The 20,219-nt window shown below is 41.7% G+C and overlaps 1 protein-coding gene across 11 annotated transcripts in view; it reads right to left on the bottom strand.

Moving 5' to 3' along the window:
* The window catches only part of PTK2 (protein tyrosine kinase 2), a 173,147-nt gene that overhangs the window by 92,431 nt on the left and 60,497 nt on the right, over positions 1–20,219 (bottom strand). For 10 of the 11 annotated variants that reach the window (XM_031061601.1, XM_031061602.1, XM_031061593.1 and 7 more), the window contains 2 exons: positions 12,853–13,079; positions 592–758 (listed from right to left, as the gene is read on the bottom strand). In XM_031061601.1, coding sequence (XP_030917461.1) covers positions 592–758; positions 12,853–13,047 — 362 coding nt within the window. In that variant the 5' untranslated portion in view covers positions 13,048–13,079. Of the gene's footprint in view, positions 1–591; positions 759–12,852; positions 13,080–20,219 lie in introns of those variants that run through there. The other variant, XM_031061603.1, reaches the window with a different exon arrangement.

The raw sequence follows: 20,219 nt of genomic DNA, 5'->3' as shown, positions 1-20,219 counted from the left end.
CTTGAGAAGATCACAAGGAAGGCAGATGTCACTTACTGCTCTGGGTCTCCATATAAGTAAGTTTAACAACTGAGAGGTTTTTAAAAGCAGAGGGATAAAATGATTTCTGACTGCATTTCACTCTTTTCAATTCACATTTCTCCTGCTCAGTCTATAAATAAGTACAACCAGTATTTAACAATATCTTTTTGGCTTTATTTAAATAACAAGATTTATCCTTTTAAAACTGCAGCCATGTGCTTATACCACAACTAGGAATACCATTCTTGTCCTAAAACTTTTAAGTATGACAAAACTTGCAGATTCCAGCACAAATGACTAGGAGATTTCTGTTCCTATTTAATGCTTCCTCTAAATCCCAGGTTTCTCTTCAGTTGGCAGGAAGCCCCTTACAACAACAAAAACTCCTTAAAGCAAACAAACCATTGCTCACAGCTTTCAGTGAGGAATTTGGTGGGTTTATTTCCCCCCATTCCACCAGCTCTATTCAACTACAAGAAGATATTTCTTAGTAAATCAAATCAGAGAGTATTTTTTACAACAAGGCAGGAAGACTTCTATGACTGACATTTAACAGAGTTATATTCTTACTTCCATTCTTCTGGAGGGTGGGCTAGTTCAAATTTCTCTCTCACATTGGACACCCCCATGTCCAGGTGTAGCCAGTGAACTTCCTCAGACTGCAGGTGGCTGAGCCGTAACCCATAGCAGGCCACATTCTTCACTTTGTGACTGTCCACAATCTTCTGAATTATGCCCTAAAACAGAGAAATACACACTCCTTACAAGCTGTAAAATACAATAAATATGTATTTTTTAAAATTTTAAATATTACCATGTAATACCCTACAAAAAATACTAAGCAGCACATAGGTAGTGACTTCATTAAAAACACTAAACATATTTTATTGTAAGCTACTCTTTCACACAACCAATTGCAATTGCTGAAGTTTTACTAGCATGACTTCAGAAAACATCAATAAATATGTTCCATCCATTTTATCAGATTCAGGCCAGTATTTCCTCTATGTAAAACAGAGTAACATAAAAGCCAAAATTTCAAAAGCAGGTTTGTGGATGAAAGCAAGATGTATTAGTTCAAAAAGCCTACCAGCAGTCTTTTAAAGTCACTCTCCATCAAGAACCAGAAAATCATCTTGGACTTTCATCCTCTTCAGTGCCCCAACAGCCCGGATTTCATAGGTCACACCACAGCCCCTTGGTTTCCTTCCCCCTCCTCCCCTGACTTATTCGAGATTCAGCAGAGATCCCTTATAAAACCAGGCAAGAGATAATTATTTAGGAACATTCTCAAACACAACAAATGTTGTTTGCCCCGAGGTAAATCTCAGAGTTTGAAGATCTCTTGCCCAAGAAAAGACCCTTTTACATAAACCTGTAGCAGATTGCCATGTCAGCCACCAGAAAGATCTGGCATGCAGTAACTAAAAATCAAAAGTGTTAGTGCAGCAGGGATGAGCAACCCTTCAGGTGCAGCATGCCGGGCTGTCCTGCTCTCATCCTGAGCAGGGAGCCAGCAGGAGCTCTGCTGCCTCCTCACAACCCTGTCGAAGGGAAGGCAGCAGATCTCTGCTGCAGGAGCTCAGAGCTCAGCAGGAGCCAGGGCTATGGCTGCTCCCAGACTCTTCTCTCAGGCATTCACACAGGCCTTTGCTTCTGTGCCTGGAATGGTTTCAAAATTTCCTACTGAAAACGCTCATACTGGTACACACACACACACAGATGCAGGCAGAGATGCACAAGTGATTCTTGCTCAGAATTCCAACAAAACCTCAGCACATAACCAGTGGAAGTTCTACAGGAGCCAGAGGTGACCTTCTGGAGTGAGTTAGGTCAGAGGGTTTTCTACAGGATGGTGCTGTCAGTCAGGAGACAAGGAGGACCAGGGGGGCATTAACGCTCTCCTCAAGTCCCTGACAGGAAGGTTGAAGCCAGGCTGGGGGATCAGACTCTTCTCCCAGAGAAAAGGGACAGGATGAGGAGAAATGACCCCAAGCTGCACCAAGGGAGGTTTAGATTTGGTATTAAGAACAATTTCTTCACTGAAAGGGTAAAAGCCTTGGAACTGGCTGGCCTGTGGAAGTGGTGGAGTCGTCATGCCTTGAAGTGTTCAAAAACCATGTGGATGTGGCACTTGAGGACATTGTTTAGTGGTGAACTTGGTCGTGGTGCTGGGCTTATAGCTGGATCTGATGACCTAAGCAGTCTTTCCCAAACTAAATGACTCTGTGATTGCTTCCCAAAATTTATTGTTTTATACCCCAAAGAAAATGTTTACAATCCTGATTCTGCAAATTAAGCAAGCAGAAAACTAACTGCAAAAAGAGAACTAAGAAAGCACTAAATCTGAATAGAGGGGGAAGATGACACATGTAGGAGTGGAATCATGCTGTTGGTGAGGTGATATCAAGCTGTTAAATCAGCTCACACATCTCCTCAAACTGCAACCTAAAAATAATCTCTCAGAAGCAACACAGTGCACAGAGAAATGTAAAACAAAATTCTTTCAAGCCTACAGGAAGGAAACACAAGCCATGTTTAGTAAGCTCATGGAGACTGAGAAAAAGAGGGTTCATCAAGCCCAGCAGGACCCTGTGTCCAAGAGCAGCAATGTGAGCACCTTCAGAAGCATCTTTTTGGTTCAGAGCCTGCAGTGCCCCCAATCTCCCTTGTCTCCCAATCCTGGGGTTGGACACAGGGCAAAGCGGATGGCGAGCCCAGGCCTGAAGGAAGATGGACAGCAGCAAAGCAAGCAGGAGGCTTGCAGAGGCTGGTATTGTGTGGGAGGGAAACTTCACAACACTGTGGGCAAATCCAAGCTTTCAAGCAGCTGGCAGCACCACACTCACCAGCCACAGCCTGTCCCGACAGCCAGAAGGTGCCTGAGCTGCTGGGAACAAAGGTCTGATGCAAAGGAGCAGCTCCCTGCAGGCTCCTCAGGAAAACAACTCAAGGAGGAAGCAGAGAGGCCACAGATGGGTGCCAGGGATGAGGCAACACCAGGCAAGCACAAGGGAACACTTCCCCCAAGTGCTCTTCTAACCTCAGCCTATTTTTATCCCAGTGGATTTCCCAAGCCAAGCATTGTTTCTGTCATTCATCAGCCTACAGTGAAACTCTTCCAATTACTCATCCTGTCTCCTCTTAAAGCAGCTCACTTTTTGCAACCTTCCCCAGCAATTCCAAAGGTCTGTTATCAGGTCAGTGAACAGGTTTAAAATCTGCATTTAATGTAAATTGTTTAAGTTTGTTTCTTGCCTGCATTTAGGCTCTTTGTATCACAAACTACAAAGGAGAGTGGTTGCCTGTATCCCTGGAAACACTCACCATCACCAAGTACTCTCAGAAGAGACAGAGGCATATTTAACCTCTTCTTCACCCAAAGGACAAGCTCTCCTTAGTCAGTAAAGCCTAACATTTTAGCAGGCAAGCTCTCATCCCAAGGGAATGGTGCCAGCTTTTCTCTATGCAAACAGAAGAGATTCACTCATTTTCATCCCTTCCTGCACCCTGCACAGAGTATGCAGCATACAGCGTTACATTTCTGAAATCCGTCCCTCCCCCCATCTCTGACACTGTCAGTTGATAATGAAAATGGAGGTACGTGTTCTCAGATGATAGTTATGCCTGCTGTGATAAGAAATGGCTTTGGAAAGGAAAAAATTATGGCAAAATTATCTATGACCATGAGCTACTGAGACAACTGATGCATAAGGCTCAGCTGAAACCATTAGTGCTTACTCAGGAAGGAATCAAGATGGACATCTCAGAGCCTCTCTAGTCTTCAGGCTGGGATTTCAAAAGGACTGAAGAAGTCAAGTGTCCTAATTCCCACCAAAATCAAGCAAGATTTTAAGCCTTTTTTATCATCAATCAAATCTAAAGCTATCACAGAATCTAAAATCAAAAATAGACATATTTTCTGATTTATATAAGAAGGGTGAGGTATGTGGTTAGGTAGTTGTTGTCAGCCCAAGAAAATAATTGGCAGCAATTAGTACATGCTGCAACTCAAGAAAAAGCACAAACACTAAGGGGACAGCAGAACAGGTGCACAGGAGGTCAAGCGCAAGTGTTGGAAAATATATTCTAAAAAGCCATGTATTGTCAGGAAGGAAGAAGTGGTGCTTTCTATGAAACAAACACATCAAGTGCTTCTCTTTGCTGTTGTTTAGGAAAGCTGCAAAGCTCATTCCAGGTGCTATCAACTCACAGTCAGAACCAAAAACTGGAGAAATAAGGAAACGTGGTGATTTAGACACCCCAAATGGCTGGTTTGCAGTCTCTAGTAAAACATTTATTTGCTTATATAATTTTTTATTAATAAACCAGAGGAATTGAATTCTAAAACATTTAGAGCCACACATTTAGCCCCATCAGGAGAACCCAGCACAGAACAGGGAGCCTCATCCAGCCCCAGGGACTTGCCCAGCCCTGGCTGCTCTTTGTAAACATTCCAAGATTAATCCCCAAAGGCTTGCACTGGCACTGCAGCCAGCATCAGATCAGTGCATTTAACTCCCATCAGTAGTAAATAACATGTTCAGCCTCCTCAGGTCATGGGCAAACTCCACAGACCCAGTGGAGATGCCTGGAGTGTCCAACAAAGCCACTGCCATCACTCCAGGATGGGTGACAGCCTCTGTGAGGAGCCCTGCCAAAGCAGCCTGATGTTCTGGGTGGCACTGATGAGAATGTTTAATCAGAAGTTTCCAGACAAACAACTTAACTGCTTAACCACTGCACAATAGCAACAACAGCATCCTGCTGGGACATGTCACCACAATCCTTTAGCTGGAAGCACAGCCAAGGAAATCTGAAATCTCTCCAGACTCTACTGCAACCAGCAACTCAGGAAACTCCTCAGAGGGATTGCCGAGTGGAAAAAACCAGGTAGGGACCATCAGTTTCAACCTGGACCACAAACTCCTGACCTCAAATTAATACCTGTTAGAGAGCTTGACTCCAGCAAAAACCCACTCCAGAATGAGATTTCACTTTGAGTAGAGGGGATCCATCCCTACATGAATATAAATTCCTATGAGGAGTTTTCATTTGTCTGTTGGCAGCTCCCGACAACTGCAAGGCAGTCACACAATCATCTGCCACTTGAATGTGGTTTACTGTAATCACATTGATTTTAATTAAGTTTCTGAAGCTGACATTTACATTCTGAACATAAAATAGACTAGTACAGCTGAGCAAGAGACAGTGGGAAGCCTTCAGAGGAATTTCTTATCAATAACAGGCAAGGGATAGGTGACCTTTCACTCCCTTTACCCCAGAGAGAAGAAGAAAAAGGTAGAAACCTGGATAGCAGGTTTTTCTACAGGTAGAAACCTGGATAGCACTCATTTTTACTCATTTGTCTAAAGAAACACAGATATGCATCACAGCTCATTTAAAAAATAGATTAATATTTGCCCTAAATTAGGAGAATGTGCCCAAAATTAGAATTTACAGTAGAGCATATTTAGGAGAATGTTGAAAAATCAAGACAGACCAGACAAAGGCCGAAGGGCACACAGTACCCTTGGCTCTCCCAGTATGTATCAATAATACTTTGCTTCTGTAAATGAGTCAAAATGAATTGATTGCTTGTAATTTAACAAGACTGATGTGCTACTATGAATAAATTGAAGACAGAATAATATACTCCCAGTGTGACTACAAACCTAATTTCCTTATTTAGTTGGAAGGACAAAGTTTCTTGCACCAGAAAAGGTCTTTTAAGTAGCAACTCTGACATAGGCACAGCGTGCTAATGTTTGTGCAGCACTTCAAATATGTCAAACACTATTTATATGTCAAGTACTGTAACTCCTGATGACAGATTTATATGGGGGGCTTAAATGAAAAGCTGAACAAAAGTAAATGGCAAAGGTCTGATGAAAATTAATTTATCATTTCCATACAGGAGAATCCTAGAATGAGCCCACTACACCAAAATCTGGGCTGTCCTCTGATAACAGCGTCTGACAGTCAAAGCACAAAGCCCACATTCCTCTTTTTCTCATTACTGTGCTTATCCAGCAAGCACATTTGTGTATCATATGATAAACAAGACTGGGAAACTGATGAGGCTGCACAAGAACTCTGCCCCTGAAGCCCAACAAGCTCATACTGAAAGCACAGCCTGCAGACAGGCTGTCCTGCTGGCCAGGATCCTGTCACCGTCCCAGCAGAGACACCTCAGCCCAAGCAACACATCCACCAAGTGCCTCAGAGCCTTTCACATTCAACCATGCTCAGATCTGTCATCCCAAATACCTCACCACACCCACACAGAATTCCACAAGGAACCTTCCAAGCACACACTGACAGCACTGACAGAGCAGAGCTGCTACAGCCCTGCTTTCCAGTCTTCTTGGATTAATCAGCACTTTTCTGATCCTACTGCACACTTCCCAAATTAATGCAATGCTGCTTTCAAAGCTGACTATAAATTTAGTTTTCCAGAACATTCAAAGCAGTGTGGGCAGCAGGGTGAGAGAGGGGCTTCCGCCCCTCTGTCCCCTCTGGTGAAACCCCACCTGCAGAGCTGCATCCAACTCTGGGGGCCAGCACAGGAAGGACATGGAGCTCTTGGAACAGGTCCAGAGGAGGCCACCAGGACCATCAGAGAGATGGAGCAGTTCCCCCATGGAGCCAGGCTGAGGGAGCTGGGGCTGCTAACTGCAGATGAGAAGCTCCAGGGAGAACTTAGAGCCCCTTCCAGGGCCTAAAGGGGTTCCAAGAGAGCTGGAGGGGACTTTTGGCAAGGGTATGAAGTGACAGGATACAGGCAAATGGCTTTAAATAGAAAGAGAGAAGGTTTAGGTTAGATATCATGAAGAAGTTTTTTTTACAATGAGGAGGTAAAACACTGGACCAGGCTGCCCAGAGATGTGGTGGATGCCCCATCTCCAGAAACACTCAAGGCCAGGTTAGATTGGGCTCTGAGCAACCTGATCTAGTTGAGAATGTCCCTGCCCACTGCAGCAGGGCTGGAACAGACAACCTTTAAATGTCCTCTCTAACCCAGATTTTTCTGTATTTCACTACTCCCTATCCTCAGATGCTCTGGCAAAGCCTAAGAGCCCCCTTGGATCCAATTTTTGTACAATTAAAACACGGATGCAGGATGTTGACTTGAAGCCATCTACAGATCTAGATGTTTTCAGAAAAATGTCAAAGGGCTATTGAGATTAGGTTTAAAATGTTATTTTGCATGTGTGTCTCATCTGAGGGTATCAAGGGTATTTTGCACAAGTAAAACAGGCATTCTAAAGCCCAAGAGTACTTTTGTCTTAGTATACTGATTATCACTATACCATACACCTTTTTGTTTACATTTCAAGATTCATAATTTTGAATTCTTGCCACTTTTCTCAGGTTCTCAGAAGGGAGGTACCTACAAAATAACAATTCAACCATGCCTTGTTATCTAGTACAATTCATGCAGGCACACAGCAGAGAAAAGGAAAGAAAAAAGGTAAATCACACCAATTTTCTAGCTCTTATACTAGACCAGAAATGATTTTATACATTTTTTACGCACATCTATTTGATGTTTGAATCGCTGCCCTCCAGTCTGCTTCTATACATCAAATAATTCCACTGCCTCAAAGCACATATATATACAGTGCCTCAAAGCACTGTACACACACAGAAATGAGATTTGAATATGCAACCATTGCTGTGAAGAGCTGACTTCACCAAAAATACTAATCCAGCTTTGACTCCTGCCAGCACTCACAGCCTCTTTCCACAGAGCTTTGTGTGACCAAGCTGCTCCCCCATTACTAAATACAGTAAGAATCTATTTTAAATCTAGTAGGAATCTATTTTAAAAAAGAAACCCACTAGATAAAAACTCATCCAGTTAATATATTTGCATCTCCTTTACAGATTGCAGTAGACACACCAGAGCAGCTTCACTCCATGCTCATTCTCTTACAACTCTTCAAGCTTCTGGCTTGGGAGGAACTAAGCAGCAATAAAGCACATCTGGCCATTCCACAGTTGGGTAGCAGCGAGCTCAGGATCAGTATGGTGTAGCCCAGATCTGCTCCAGAGTAGCCACAGTATATGTCTGGCACCTTTTGTCCAGATATTGGCTCTAAATAACACAGGTTTCAAAAAGAGGGAGACTTGGAGGTGAGCAGGTGAAATCACATCTGGAACTGAGGTTGGACTGACAAGCCTTTGCCCTTTTTCAGAACAGGCAATATCCTTCTTGGGAAATGTCTGGAAACCAGGAATGCTGCTGAGGATGACAAGGGATGTTCATCAATAAGGCTTTAATATTCTGTCCCCTCAGTGCCAGCATAAACAGGCATTTTCTTTCTCCCCCCAGCCATCTCAGCTGTGTCAGTCTGCAAGACAATGCAGCTAACAAGATTACAGAACTGATCTGGATTTAAAACAACAGCAAAACAATCATTCATTTAAACTTGGATGAGTTTGCCAAAACAGTCACACCACCTGTGCCAGCACAGCTACGGTGGCAGCATGAGAAAACAAACAGCAAGAAGGAGCTGGCCCAGATGCCAATGAAACTCGTGTCTTAACCAGGACAGCATTTGAATTGCAGACCTTTGCACTACAGGATCTTTCCACTCCTCCACCACAAACTGGATCTCCACTCAAACATTCTGCTCTCTTGCACCAATAGGAGAAAGTACAGCATAGATTGAATGGGAGGCAAACAGGAAAGAAGATGCAACACACAGGAACACACAGTAACAGCTGAATTAACTGCTTAGTGAAGACCCAGCTGAATGTGCTTCAGCCCTTCCCCTAAAGCACTGAGCTTAAAGAACAGACCAGAGCACACAACCTTCTAACTTGCACGTGTGCCTTATACCTGAGAGGAGCAGGGTTTTGCAGGTGGGCAGGGAAGCTGATGAATTTGCTCTGGTCTTTTTGCAAATGGGATGGGATTGTAACCAATGGTCCTTGCATTTAGCGTTATTTAAAGTTAGATAATATCCTTCCCCTTAGCTAAGATTGTACTTTTTAAATTCAGCTTTTTGAGTTCTTATTCTGTCAACATTAAGGAAGCTAACATTTGAAGGTGGTACTGCATAGAAAAGGAAGAAAAGGACATTTGAATTGTGAACAGGTTAAGAGAACCCCAAACACTATCTTTGTTCAAGAACTCTAACCATGCTTCTCTTCAACTACAAAAATAAGGACCAATCAGGTCCTGACAGGTTAAAAGTTTTAATGCTATCTCTATCCAGCTTAGGTTGTAGACAGTATAACAAAATGGGAAGGAAAAAAACCTTTCTGATAATCAATATACAACACATGTCTCGCAATAACCTGGTTTGAGATTTGTGTTTGTTATTTCCACATAAAACACATCTTTACTTCTCACAACTAGTAGTTAAAAATCATAGACAAGCTTTAAAGGCTAGAAGTTTTAAAAAAGGTGTAATTGATGCAAGCTGGGGTGGAAAAGGAGACTGCACAGAAGATCTGCACTTCACCAAAAGTCACCTGTAAGGGCTCACACAAGGTTTCCCAATGCCCATTTTCTAAAAATCCCAGACCTTCTCTACCCATTCAATCTGCTACATGCATTGCAGTCTTTTTTTTTCTTTTTCCTTAATTATGGTAACAATTCTGCTTCAACCACATCTGAAAACAGAGGTGATTTTCTCCTAAGTGCTCATCAAGACCCAGTGGCAGTATTTACTTTCAGGGTGCACTTGAGACCAAAAAATTCCATCTTAGCAACACCCACCTCCTCACATGCCACACCTGAGGCTGTGAGCAGGGCAGAGAATGCCCTGCATTCCCTCCAAGCCTGAAGCCTGGAAATCCCTTTGTGCACAAGCACCTAGACACCACATCCAAACAAGCCATACCAAGATAAACAAGGAAGATAAACAACTTTTCTTCCCCTGGCAAATGTTTGGCTGTGTCTGCATACACATTCACAGGAGGAGACCACTGTTTGCACATTCATAAAAGCCTTTTCTTTCTTTTGGAAATGAAGCACGCCTTTAGTATAACACCAAAGAAAAGGAGGGTAAGGAGAGCATGCCAGTTCTTTGAAATCCAAGAAAGCAGTTCCCAGAATTGAGAAGCTGCTCTTGCATCCACTGCAGAGCAAGCCTTCATCCCTCTGAGGAAACAGAAGTCTTTGAGGGACTAAATCCATCCAGAATAAGCAGAGGTCCACAGCCCAAAGTTCTTCTCAAAGCAAAGCCTATGTGTAGCCACACTGCTGTCTTGGTGAAAGACATTTTAAAACAAACAGCAAGGAAATCACAACCCAGCCTTTTAAAGGACTCCTACAGAAAGCTGAGTTCTGTTCATGAGCTTAACCACCTGATTTTTAATGAAAAGTGTTTCCCTCCATGACCAAGGAATTTTGTAGAAGGTATACAACGAAATCACTGTTTCTACTCTATGCTCTAGGATATAATTTTTTTCCTTTTTTTTTTTTGAGAGAAAAGGCCTTTTTATTGCTGCTTTGACTGTCAAACACATCCTTCATTCACAAAGGCAAACTGCACTTTGTTAGAAACAGAAGATGCTAGGAACAACAAATCAGGAAAGAAAATTCCAACTTTACTTTCTCTGGGTAGATTCCATAAAGTCCTCTGGCTTTAGCAGCAGAAACACCTTTAATTGGCTCATCTGGAGATTTCTGACCAGGTCTGACTTCTAACACTGGAAATTTACCCCAAATACTGAAAATGTTCCCCAGCTATCACCAGCAACTGTGCTGACCAGGGAGCAGCCTTGGAAGACCTTATTTCTTTTCCTTGTAATTGCAGAGCTATCCCAAAGACATTCACCTTTGAATATTCCTTCAGAGCTCCTTGGAAACAACCCCAGCTCCAGTCTCCTCCCTCAGGCTGTAATTCAGAAGAAATGGCAGAGTCTCCTCCACAAAAGGAGGCATAAAAACCTTACAGGCTATTTTAATCTTAAATTATTCAGCTTGGTCGAACAGCAGTCATTCCAATGGAATGTAGGCTTGTACTCCAACAAGGGTTTACTGTTTCTAAAATAAATGTCATGGTAATACATCAGTGCTAGACCTTTACTACCTGCACATTCGCATTCAACAGTCACTGTCCCAGTTGAACAAAATAACAAAAGCAGGACATTTGCTAAAAGAAGGAAGTTTAACAGCCACCCATCAGAACAATACAAGAATCCCATTCTCTTGGAAAAATCCATCCAATTAAAAGTATATGTAAAAATTAAAAATTAAGGCGAGCATCAAGTAAGTGCTCCATGCCTGTTCTTTTGACCCTGCTTTTATTAAAAAATGGCATATTCTTGCTTTCAAAAACAATATAGAACTGCCAACTGAACTCAGCACTGAATTTCTTAGCAAGTCCAAGTTTTGTATCCTTAAAGTTCATAACCACAGGTATTCCTGAGCTGGAAAAAAACTGATTTAATATCTGCTTTTGTTTTCCAGGGTTTTACATACTTCTCTGGAAAGACAGCCTTCATTTCAAGTATCACATTAAGAGCCCTGGACATTTATCCATGGGAGAGGTTTGCAAGGTTAAAAATGTACTGAGACATAGTTTTCCTCCCCTTGTACCAAGTAATGCACTTTATGAAACAAATCAATCAGATTAGAGATAGCAAACCATTAATACTTAAGTCAAGGAGCAAAAACATTTCAAGTGGCACCCAAAAAAACTTTACTCCACATAAAAAAATGTATGCAACTGATGATAATGATTTCTGTTGCTGAACCTCTGATCTGTCCACTCACTACATTATCCCTAAACACAGATAGGAGCTTACTGAATTGACAAGAGACAGATTTTCTGATCATCACCAATGAAAATCCCTGGATTTCACACGTCTGTGTTCAAGATCACAAGACCTCCCCCACTGAGGAATGCTCTTGGGCCTTTGCACACACAGCCATGCTAGGAAATAAACAGTGGGAAAGGGAGATAAGCACTCAAAACTCTTTATGATTTTTTATTAATTTCATTTTCTCTTGCACAAAGGAAAATTAAGAGGATAGAAGGAGAAACAAGTCTCCTTCACTCCATGACAACTCTCCCTCTCCAGCAGAATCTTTGCAGTGGAATTTGAAGAACTGTTGGAAGGAAGGAGCAGATGGGGACCTGCTTCCACAGCAAGTACCTCACAGCAGAAAACAACCCCACACACCACCTACCAGCCTGCAAGATTCTGCTCTTGGAGGATAATTAAAAAACAAGTAAACCACAAAAGCATTTGACATGCTAAACTAGGCTTAGTTACACTTTAGATACCACAAAACCTCAAAAATTTAAAGGATAAATGCAGAAAAGGTAAGATCTCACCATTAGAAAGGATGTAAGTTCACAATAAAGTGCTCTCATGCATATATAACATTTCCACAGAACCCTTTAAAGAGTAAGTATCTGTAATCTTAAAAGTCACAACTTTTGGGTTTTTTCCATAGATGAACTGAAGGACAATATTATAAAAATACAAGCAGCAAGTGACTAGCAGGGGGAGAGGATGGACAGACTGTCTGGGGGGAAAAAAGAGACTCTTCAGAGCTCCATTTTCCCCCACTACACCTAAGTGATGTACACATTATATTCAAACATTTTAAGCACATAAATACACATATCTTACAATTAAACACATTTATTTAATGTCACTTCCATCCCTGCTCTCCTTCCTGCCTCGAGGTGTCACACAGGTTGGTCCCACTTAAAAGTTCCTAAATTTAGTCAAAATATACAAGATTCTTTTAAAACAAACCATGAAATTTTGTGTTTGCTTGCTTCCCATTTTTACCTCCCATTTTCGAAGATAACACTTCACCTAAGGATGGCACAAGAATGCTGAAAAGGGACTCACTCGGACATCAGTGGCGTCTCCATGCCGGATATTGCTGGCCCACGTGGTCGGCTCACTGTTGATTTCAAAGTAGTGGAAAACCTTCAGGACTCGTTCCATGGCGCCAGGGGAACGTTCCATGCCAGTACTGAGGTGAGTCTTTGCACCTGAACTTGGGGTGTGATTCAAGTTTGGGTCAAGGTATGCTGCTGCCATGGTTTTGCTAGATGCTAGGTATCTGTCATATTCTAGGGAAAGTGAAACAAAGAAAGAAATTAATTTCAGTATGCATGAATCTTATACTTCTTCATACAAAGCATTTACCAGAAAACCATGAAGATTCACTTCCTTTTTGGAAAGCAACTAAAATATTTATGCATCTACAAACATAAAAACCTACCCAGATGACTACCAGAGAAACTGAAAGCCCCTTGGAGCAAGTGATCTGAACTTGACCACCACAATCATTTACAGAAGTGGTACCTTTAGCAAAACCTCTTCCATTTGTTTCTCAGTGACTTAACCCAGGTCCCTGACAAAGCCTTCAACATGAAATAGCAGCTTTCAGTTCAAACAGTTTTCATCCCCAGAATCTGCCAAGTCTGGTCCTACAACAAGCCTCTAAAGAGGGATAAGGAAATCCCAGCACTGAACTGGAGGCTCACACACCAACACCAGGCTCTCCTGTTTCAAGGCTAAAACAATGAAATCTTTACTCCTTTTGTGGTAGTTTGGGAACCAGTGGCACACAAACCCACCCAGACTGAAGTTCATTATTCAGTGAGGAACCATTTAGATCATAGCTATCCCCCCCTCTCAGCAATTTCTGAGCAAGTGGCTAAGTTTTATCTTCCACCAGCCTGATTTCAAAGTCTGATGGCAAAAGGCACAGACCGTGGTATGAGTCTGCATGTCAAAGGAGAAAGAAGAAAATTGCCTCTTGGCTACTGCTCCTAATTAGTCAGCCACAAGCAGATGGTGTCTGAGAAATCAATGCAGTCCAAGAGAAAAAGAGCAAAGAGCACCTCCTCCCTGCCTGCCAGCCCAGAGCATCATTCCAGTCTGCTGGCTGCAGAGAGCAAAGGACTGCAGGGCTCTGCTCCAGGCCCTGGACAAGTGCACAGAGCTTTCCCTGCCTCCTCCTCCTCAAGGGGAGCCAGTTTTGAAAATGTGAAGTTAAAAATAAACGAAACTTGACCTTTTTGGCAGAGTGGTCTGAACGCCTTGCTGGTAGTAAACAGAATGCCTGAGCCCTGGTTTATCTCACTGAGAGGCACAAGAGAGACCCCCATGCTTCCAGCTGCGCTCCTGTAATGCCTGGCTGCCCCTCAGAGTTTCAGCCATCATCATCCTGCCACGGTGCTCTGTGACCTCCCCAAACTAGCTCAGAAAACTATGGGGGGGCAGGAATCAAAACAAAACCCGGGTGGTTTGGTGTTCAGGACTGGCTTAGTTCCATGCCTGAGCTGCTGAACAGGAAGAGAAGCAGAAGCAGCAGCGTTCAGAGTGAGGGAGAGCATCTCCCCTCCAGCACCAGCTGTGACAACACCAGCCACGGTCAAAACACACCATGAGCTCAGCTAACAGGAATTAGCACCAGCAATATCAGTGCTTGAAATCTTCAGATTGTAGATAACATTTGTGAGGCTAAAACCTGACTGGAAGTATTAAGCATCTATGAAATTCAGACCCACCAGATAAAGAAACAATAGCCCATCTGGGCAGGATGTCTTTACCTCTTGAATAAACGGCTGAATTGCATTCATCCAAGGGAAAGGTAGGAACTTACACTGGACAGACAAAAGGCCTCTAATGTCCTGCCCTCAGGGAAGATGGTAAGAGAAGCCAAGGAGAAGCTTCTCCCAACACTCTCCCAGTGTCTGATCCTTGAGGGACTTCCCCCACCTGCCAGAGTTTCCTACCTGTGTGAAAACTCAAGAAATCACTACAGCTTCATTGTTCCTCTTTTCTGGCCATCAATATAAATGCATTAAGCCAACCTTAGACCCACATTAAAGACTCTCCTCCTCTTCACCTCTCGCAAGAACAGACACAGTTCTGAAAATGACAGGAGCCCCTCAGCAACTCTTTGACTTCTGCTCAATAAAGGAGCTCGTGAGCTGTTTTTACACAAACATTGACTTTAAAGCTGAAACAGGCACCAAAATCTCCCCTCTGACACAGTAACACCAAGACAAGACTGTACAAGCTCCAAACTGCAGGACTTCTTTCCTGTAAGGTTAAAATAGCCATTGCTAAACCCCAAAGGTCCACAGGGTAGGGAGTTTAACCAGGACAAATTCAGGCAGATGAATCCCAATTTCCAACTGATAGGAATGAAATTGTAGTTTTCAGGCTCAGACAAAGCCACTGACCTTGTGCAGGATGCTCTGCATCCTTCAGAAAAACCCAGCCCACCTCAAGGTCACTGGTGAAACTGCTTTATTTAAAGTTTACATAAGCAGACAGCAGGGAGAATTGCTATAACACAAAGCAAAAATGAGTCATTTCTTCACAAAGAACGCCTGATTTAGTATTAATTCACCACACTCCAGCCACTTAATACACACATTCATCAGGTTTTATGTGGCTGAAGAACAGCTATCAAGGGAGAAAAGCTATTGGAGAAACACCAAACCAAGCATTTAGATGTCTAGCCATAGGCTTAAATATGGACAATCTCCATCCCTTGGGAGCAGCAAACAGGAAAGCAATGCAAGACTCCAGTACCTACACACTGAAGTGCTCTTACAAGGTGTCATTTCAATGGACAGGCAAACACTATTATAATGTTTCCATATTCATCAAAATGTGGAATTAGACGTCAGCCTGACAGTACTGGGTATGGGGTCAGTTTTCACCAGGTTATATTTCACAGAGATTTTTCTAAATAAAACAACCCCCTCCACAAAATCAGAATAGCAGTTTTCCTTCAGTATTTGATCATCACTGGTTTCTTACAACTTCTTTTAAAAAGCCCAACGTTTACTTTATGAAGCACCAAAGCAGCAATAAATCTGATAGTTCCAGGTATAGAAACACATGCCATATCTCTGGTTATGGACCTATTAACATTCCCATTAAAACCAGCCCCTGGGTTTAAGCTTGTAATGTGACTGTAAAACTCTGCCCCAGGCCAAAACTTTGTAAAACACAGCTGCTGTTAAACAACTATTTTACAAGAGCTGCTGGTTGTTTTACAATACAGAGAAAGCTCAGATAACAACACCACGATGCTTATTTGGGCTGTTCTAAATTCAAACCAGACTGGTGAGTAATGCTGCAATCACACAGCTCAGTTTAAATGAGCAGCTTTAATCCTCTTGGTATTAAATAGGTAGTGTGTGCTACCATGGGCCAGAAACAAGCTACAGTCAACTACAAGAAGGCAGATTTAAATTGCATATAAATCAGAAATTTTGGACAGAGCAACCTGGTCTAGTGGAAGGAACTCTTGCTCATGGCAGGGAAGCTGGAACTAGAAGACCTTTCCCAACCAAAACCATTCCATGATTCTATGACTTAATTCTACTGTATTTTATTGGATCTTGTGGTGTAAAAAGCTAATGGTGTAAAGTCAAGCATGGCCAAATTTCTTTGTATGCAAAGCTCTGTGCCAGCATCCCGTAGAGCTTCCAAGAGGAAAGACTATTGTTCTCTCAGGGCTTGCACTTCAGAGAAACCCCTGTGATTTCTCAGTAATGTCAAGGACTATTCCAAGACTGGGGGAGGAGCAAAGCAAACCAGCCCTGGCCTGGTGATACTGAGTGGCTCGGCTGAGATGCTGCAGTTGTACCCAGACTACAACACAAGATGTATTACTGCTCTGATGGTTTTCTTTACTGTGGTGGGAGTACCTGAGATTTAGTTGAATCTGTCTAGAAGTTATTTCTTCTCAATGTGACTCCTCCTGACACATTGCCACATTTGCTGACTATATCAGAAACAAAGTCAGTGTTATGACTTCCAGTAGCACAATCAAAGTTCTAAGTCACGTTTCACTATGAGCTTTGAGTACTCAGAAATTAAATCATTTCCACTAATGAGACAGTCAAAAGCCATTAAAAAATATTTAAATCAATTAACTGCAAATTGGTTAATAAAGCGACAGTAGAGTCATCTCATAAGGAAAATGGTTTCAATGCAAATAATGTCTTCAATATCAGCACTTTGATAATAAAAAATAATTTAAAAAATAAACAACACTTTCTCTTATTAGTGTTGGCTGATGGCCAACAATGCAGTGCTAGCAAGTTCATGTTACAAGGAACCAAGCTGTAATTATTCACATTATTCACACTGTGACTCCACATTGTCCTTTTTAGATACCATGAAATCTTATTATTCTTTAACCTCCACATTCTGATCCCCATCTAAGGCTTGAAGGCATCGACATCTATGAGCTAAAGCCCCTTCCAGGTGGCATTTCTGCAAAATAGCTCTGTCCATCGAAATTCAAACCTATTCAAATCTGAAAGAATCTATAAAATGTATTAGAAAAGTTAAGAATCTATAAAAGTACAGTAAAGATTCAGAGTTCATTTCGTTCTCTGGTCCTGGTGTAATAATCCTTCTGCAAGACTTAAAATACTTTCAAATATTACTTAATTATTAAAGTAAATAAAAGATTAGATTTAGATTGCTTGCACTTTTGGCAAACAACGCTGCTTTACAGGACAGACTGACTGGAAAGCAGCTTTCCAGAGGACCTGGATGTCATGGTGGACAACAAGCCAACCATGAGCCAGCAAAGTGTCCTTGCAACCACCAGGCTCCTGGGCTTTGTTACCATCCTGACAAGAGAGGCATGGACATTATGGAGACAGTCCAATGAAGGACTAAAAAAACAGGTCAGGAATTGGAGTGTCTGTCATACAAGGAAAGGCTCAGAGAAATGGGATGGTTTGGCCAAGGAAAAAAAAGTTCAGGGGGATCCTCCAAATGTGTATAAATACAGTGAAGTTGGAGCCAGACTGCTCCCAATGGTGCCCAGTGAGGACATGAAGCAATGGGCATGAAGGGACAAAACACAAAATTCCACTTTAAGTATTAAGAGAAAGTTTTTGCACTACACAGGTGGCTGAACACTGCAACAGGTTGCCCAGAGGTTGTGGAATCTCCACCTGTGGATATTCAAATCACAGCTGGACACAATCCTGAGCAACCTGCTGTAGGCTGACACTGCTCTGAGCAGAGGCAGAGGAGGATAAATCTCCACAGGTGCCTTGCAGCATCTGAAATTTTGTTATTTGGTGATAAAAACCAAATTAAGGATTTATTTCACACTCTAAAATCATAAATTATCCAGAATACATCTCACATCAGAGAGTAAACATCTCGTGCATTTCAAGCTCAATCCATTTTCACAGCTTGTATTAAATCCTGCTGTAACTCACCTTGCAAATATTAACTTACTATCTCAACCTCACAGACAGGAAAGGTGTAAAGTACAGTTTTAACTAGGATCCCCATGACAAAGCCTGTATTTTTGGGACCTATGTTGAGAGTCAGCACATTGCTGACTTTTGGTATTCCATCACCTGATACAAACACATCCACAGCAGAGAAGCAGCAAACGTGCCAGGTGTGCGACAAGCCCTTTTTGCATTTCCTTGATGTCAACATCTTGTTACACATTTAAGGATGAAACCTGGAGAAAACCATTAGGTTTGTGATTTCAAATTAGGGAAGGATGCAGAAAGAAAGGAGAAGGGCTATTTTTTCCTTTTATCATCACTTTAGCCTTCAAAGACATTCAGTAATTTCAGCTATTTCCATAAGTCATGTCGGAATGTCCCTGTTTGTTCCCTGCTGAGTTTATTTTTCTTGTACTTCTTCTTTCAGCTAATGCTGATGTTCAAAAGCAAAAGAAAAAAGGAGCAATCCTTTGTTCCACTTTACCCTGCCTTTCAGCTATGTTCACTGGGTTTGGTAATATTTGCTATGACTACATCCAAAAACACATTTATTTATTTATCTTGCTGCCTCTTTTTATTCCTTTCCTGGTCCCTGCTTTCTCCCTACTCCTCCAAATATATGTATTTTTAAGTGCAGTATTTGTAGCCAAAAGCATTTATCAAGGCTCTCAGATCAAAGTATAAAGCCAGACACATTAAAATAATTTTAAAATCAAGTTCTTAGTACCTACTTTGGCCTAAATCATCTCACCAAGTACTTCGCTGTATTAGTATGAAATGGAAAACCAGTACTGGCAATTCCATTTTTTCCCCTCAGGGAATATTGCCTGAACAGTTACTAAATCTATGTCTCAATACAGTTGAAAGATAATACAGACCAAAGTCAAAACAAGTTTAGCAATACAAACTGCCAATATGGGAACATTTATTTCAATTATAATAATGTTTTAGGAGATTAAACGTTCAAGGAAGCATGAAGGAGGAATTCAGACACAGCATGAACTACAAGGCCTACATGAAGTGAAGCAATATGACAATCCTGGGCCTGTAAATGTAAGACAAGTATAACTCACTAAAAATCAATAATAAACAAAGTATAAATAAATTAATGTATCACCTAAATTAAATTAAACCATGGCATATTCCCTGTACAACTGCTATGGTCAAAGGCTGCTGAAGAACTCAGAGTGGATTTTGCTGAGTGCCAAAGAATTTTGAACTCTGAGTGCATTTTGCTGAGTGCTGTTACTGGGGTAGCTGCACCTTGGGATGAAGGGACTGAGAAAGTTTCAGGGGACAGACCAATGGTTAAACGATTGTCCTGTCAAGCAGCAGTTTTCCAAATGTCCCAAAAAGTCTTGTGCTCATCCACCCTGCATTCAAAACACCACCCATCCTTCTCACTAAAAATCCCACAGGATTAAGTCCTAATGTACCTCTAAATACTCAGTTTAACCCCATTTTATTGTAACATTACATAATCTGTCCTATCAGCTATTCCCTTTGGAATTAGCACCGTTTTCTATTTTTAATATTAAACAATTAAATAGTGAGGAAACATCAATTGTGTTGGGAATACAACAAAATCGATGTCTGTACAAGCTTTAATTAGAACACAGTATCCAGTTAGATACTTGCCTAATTTCTCAACAACACTCTGAACTTTCACTGTGGTCCCTTGGCACCACTGAAATTCAAATAAACACTAATCTCCCCTTGCATTTTCTGTTGCTTGCTTCTAGCAAGCTCTAGAGAATTAGAGGGGTGCAGTTTTATTTCAAAAGGCACCAGAGAAATGAGCAAGGAACAACTGTGCAATTTTGAAATAAAGATTTAAATTAATTTCTGTGTATTTTGAAGCTGCATTGCTTGTTGGGAGCAGCCCTTCCTACAAATATTGAAATAAGAGACTGAAGGAAGCTGTGTGAATTCAAATAATCTTTTCTAACACTCCAGTCTGAAATATTGTTC

Source organism: Geospiza fortis, unplaced genomic scaffold (genome assembly GCF_000277835.1).
Source record: "Geospiza fortis unplaced genomic scaffold, GeoFor_1.0 scaffold351, whole genome shotgun sequence".
NCBI lineage: Eukaryota > Metazoa > Chordata > Aves > Passeriformes > Thraupidae > Geospiza > Geospiza fortis.
Note: the sequence above shows the minus strand (reverse complement) of the source record. Positions and strands in the feature narration are given on the sequence as shown.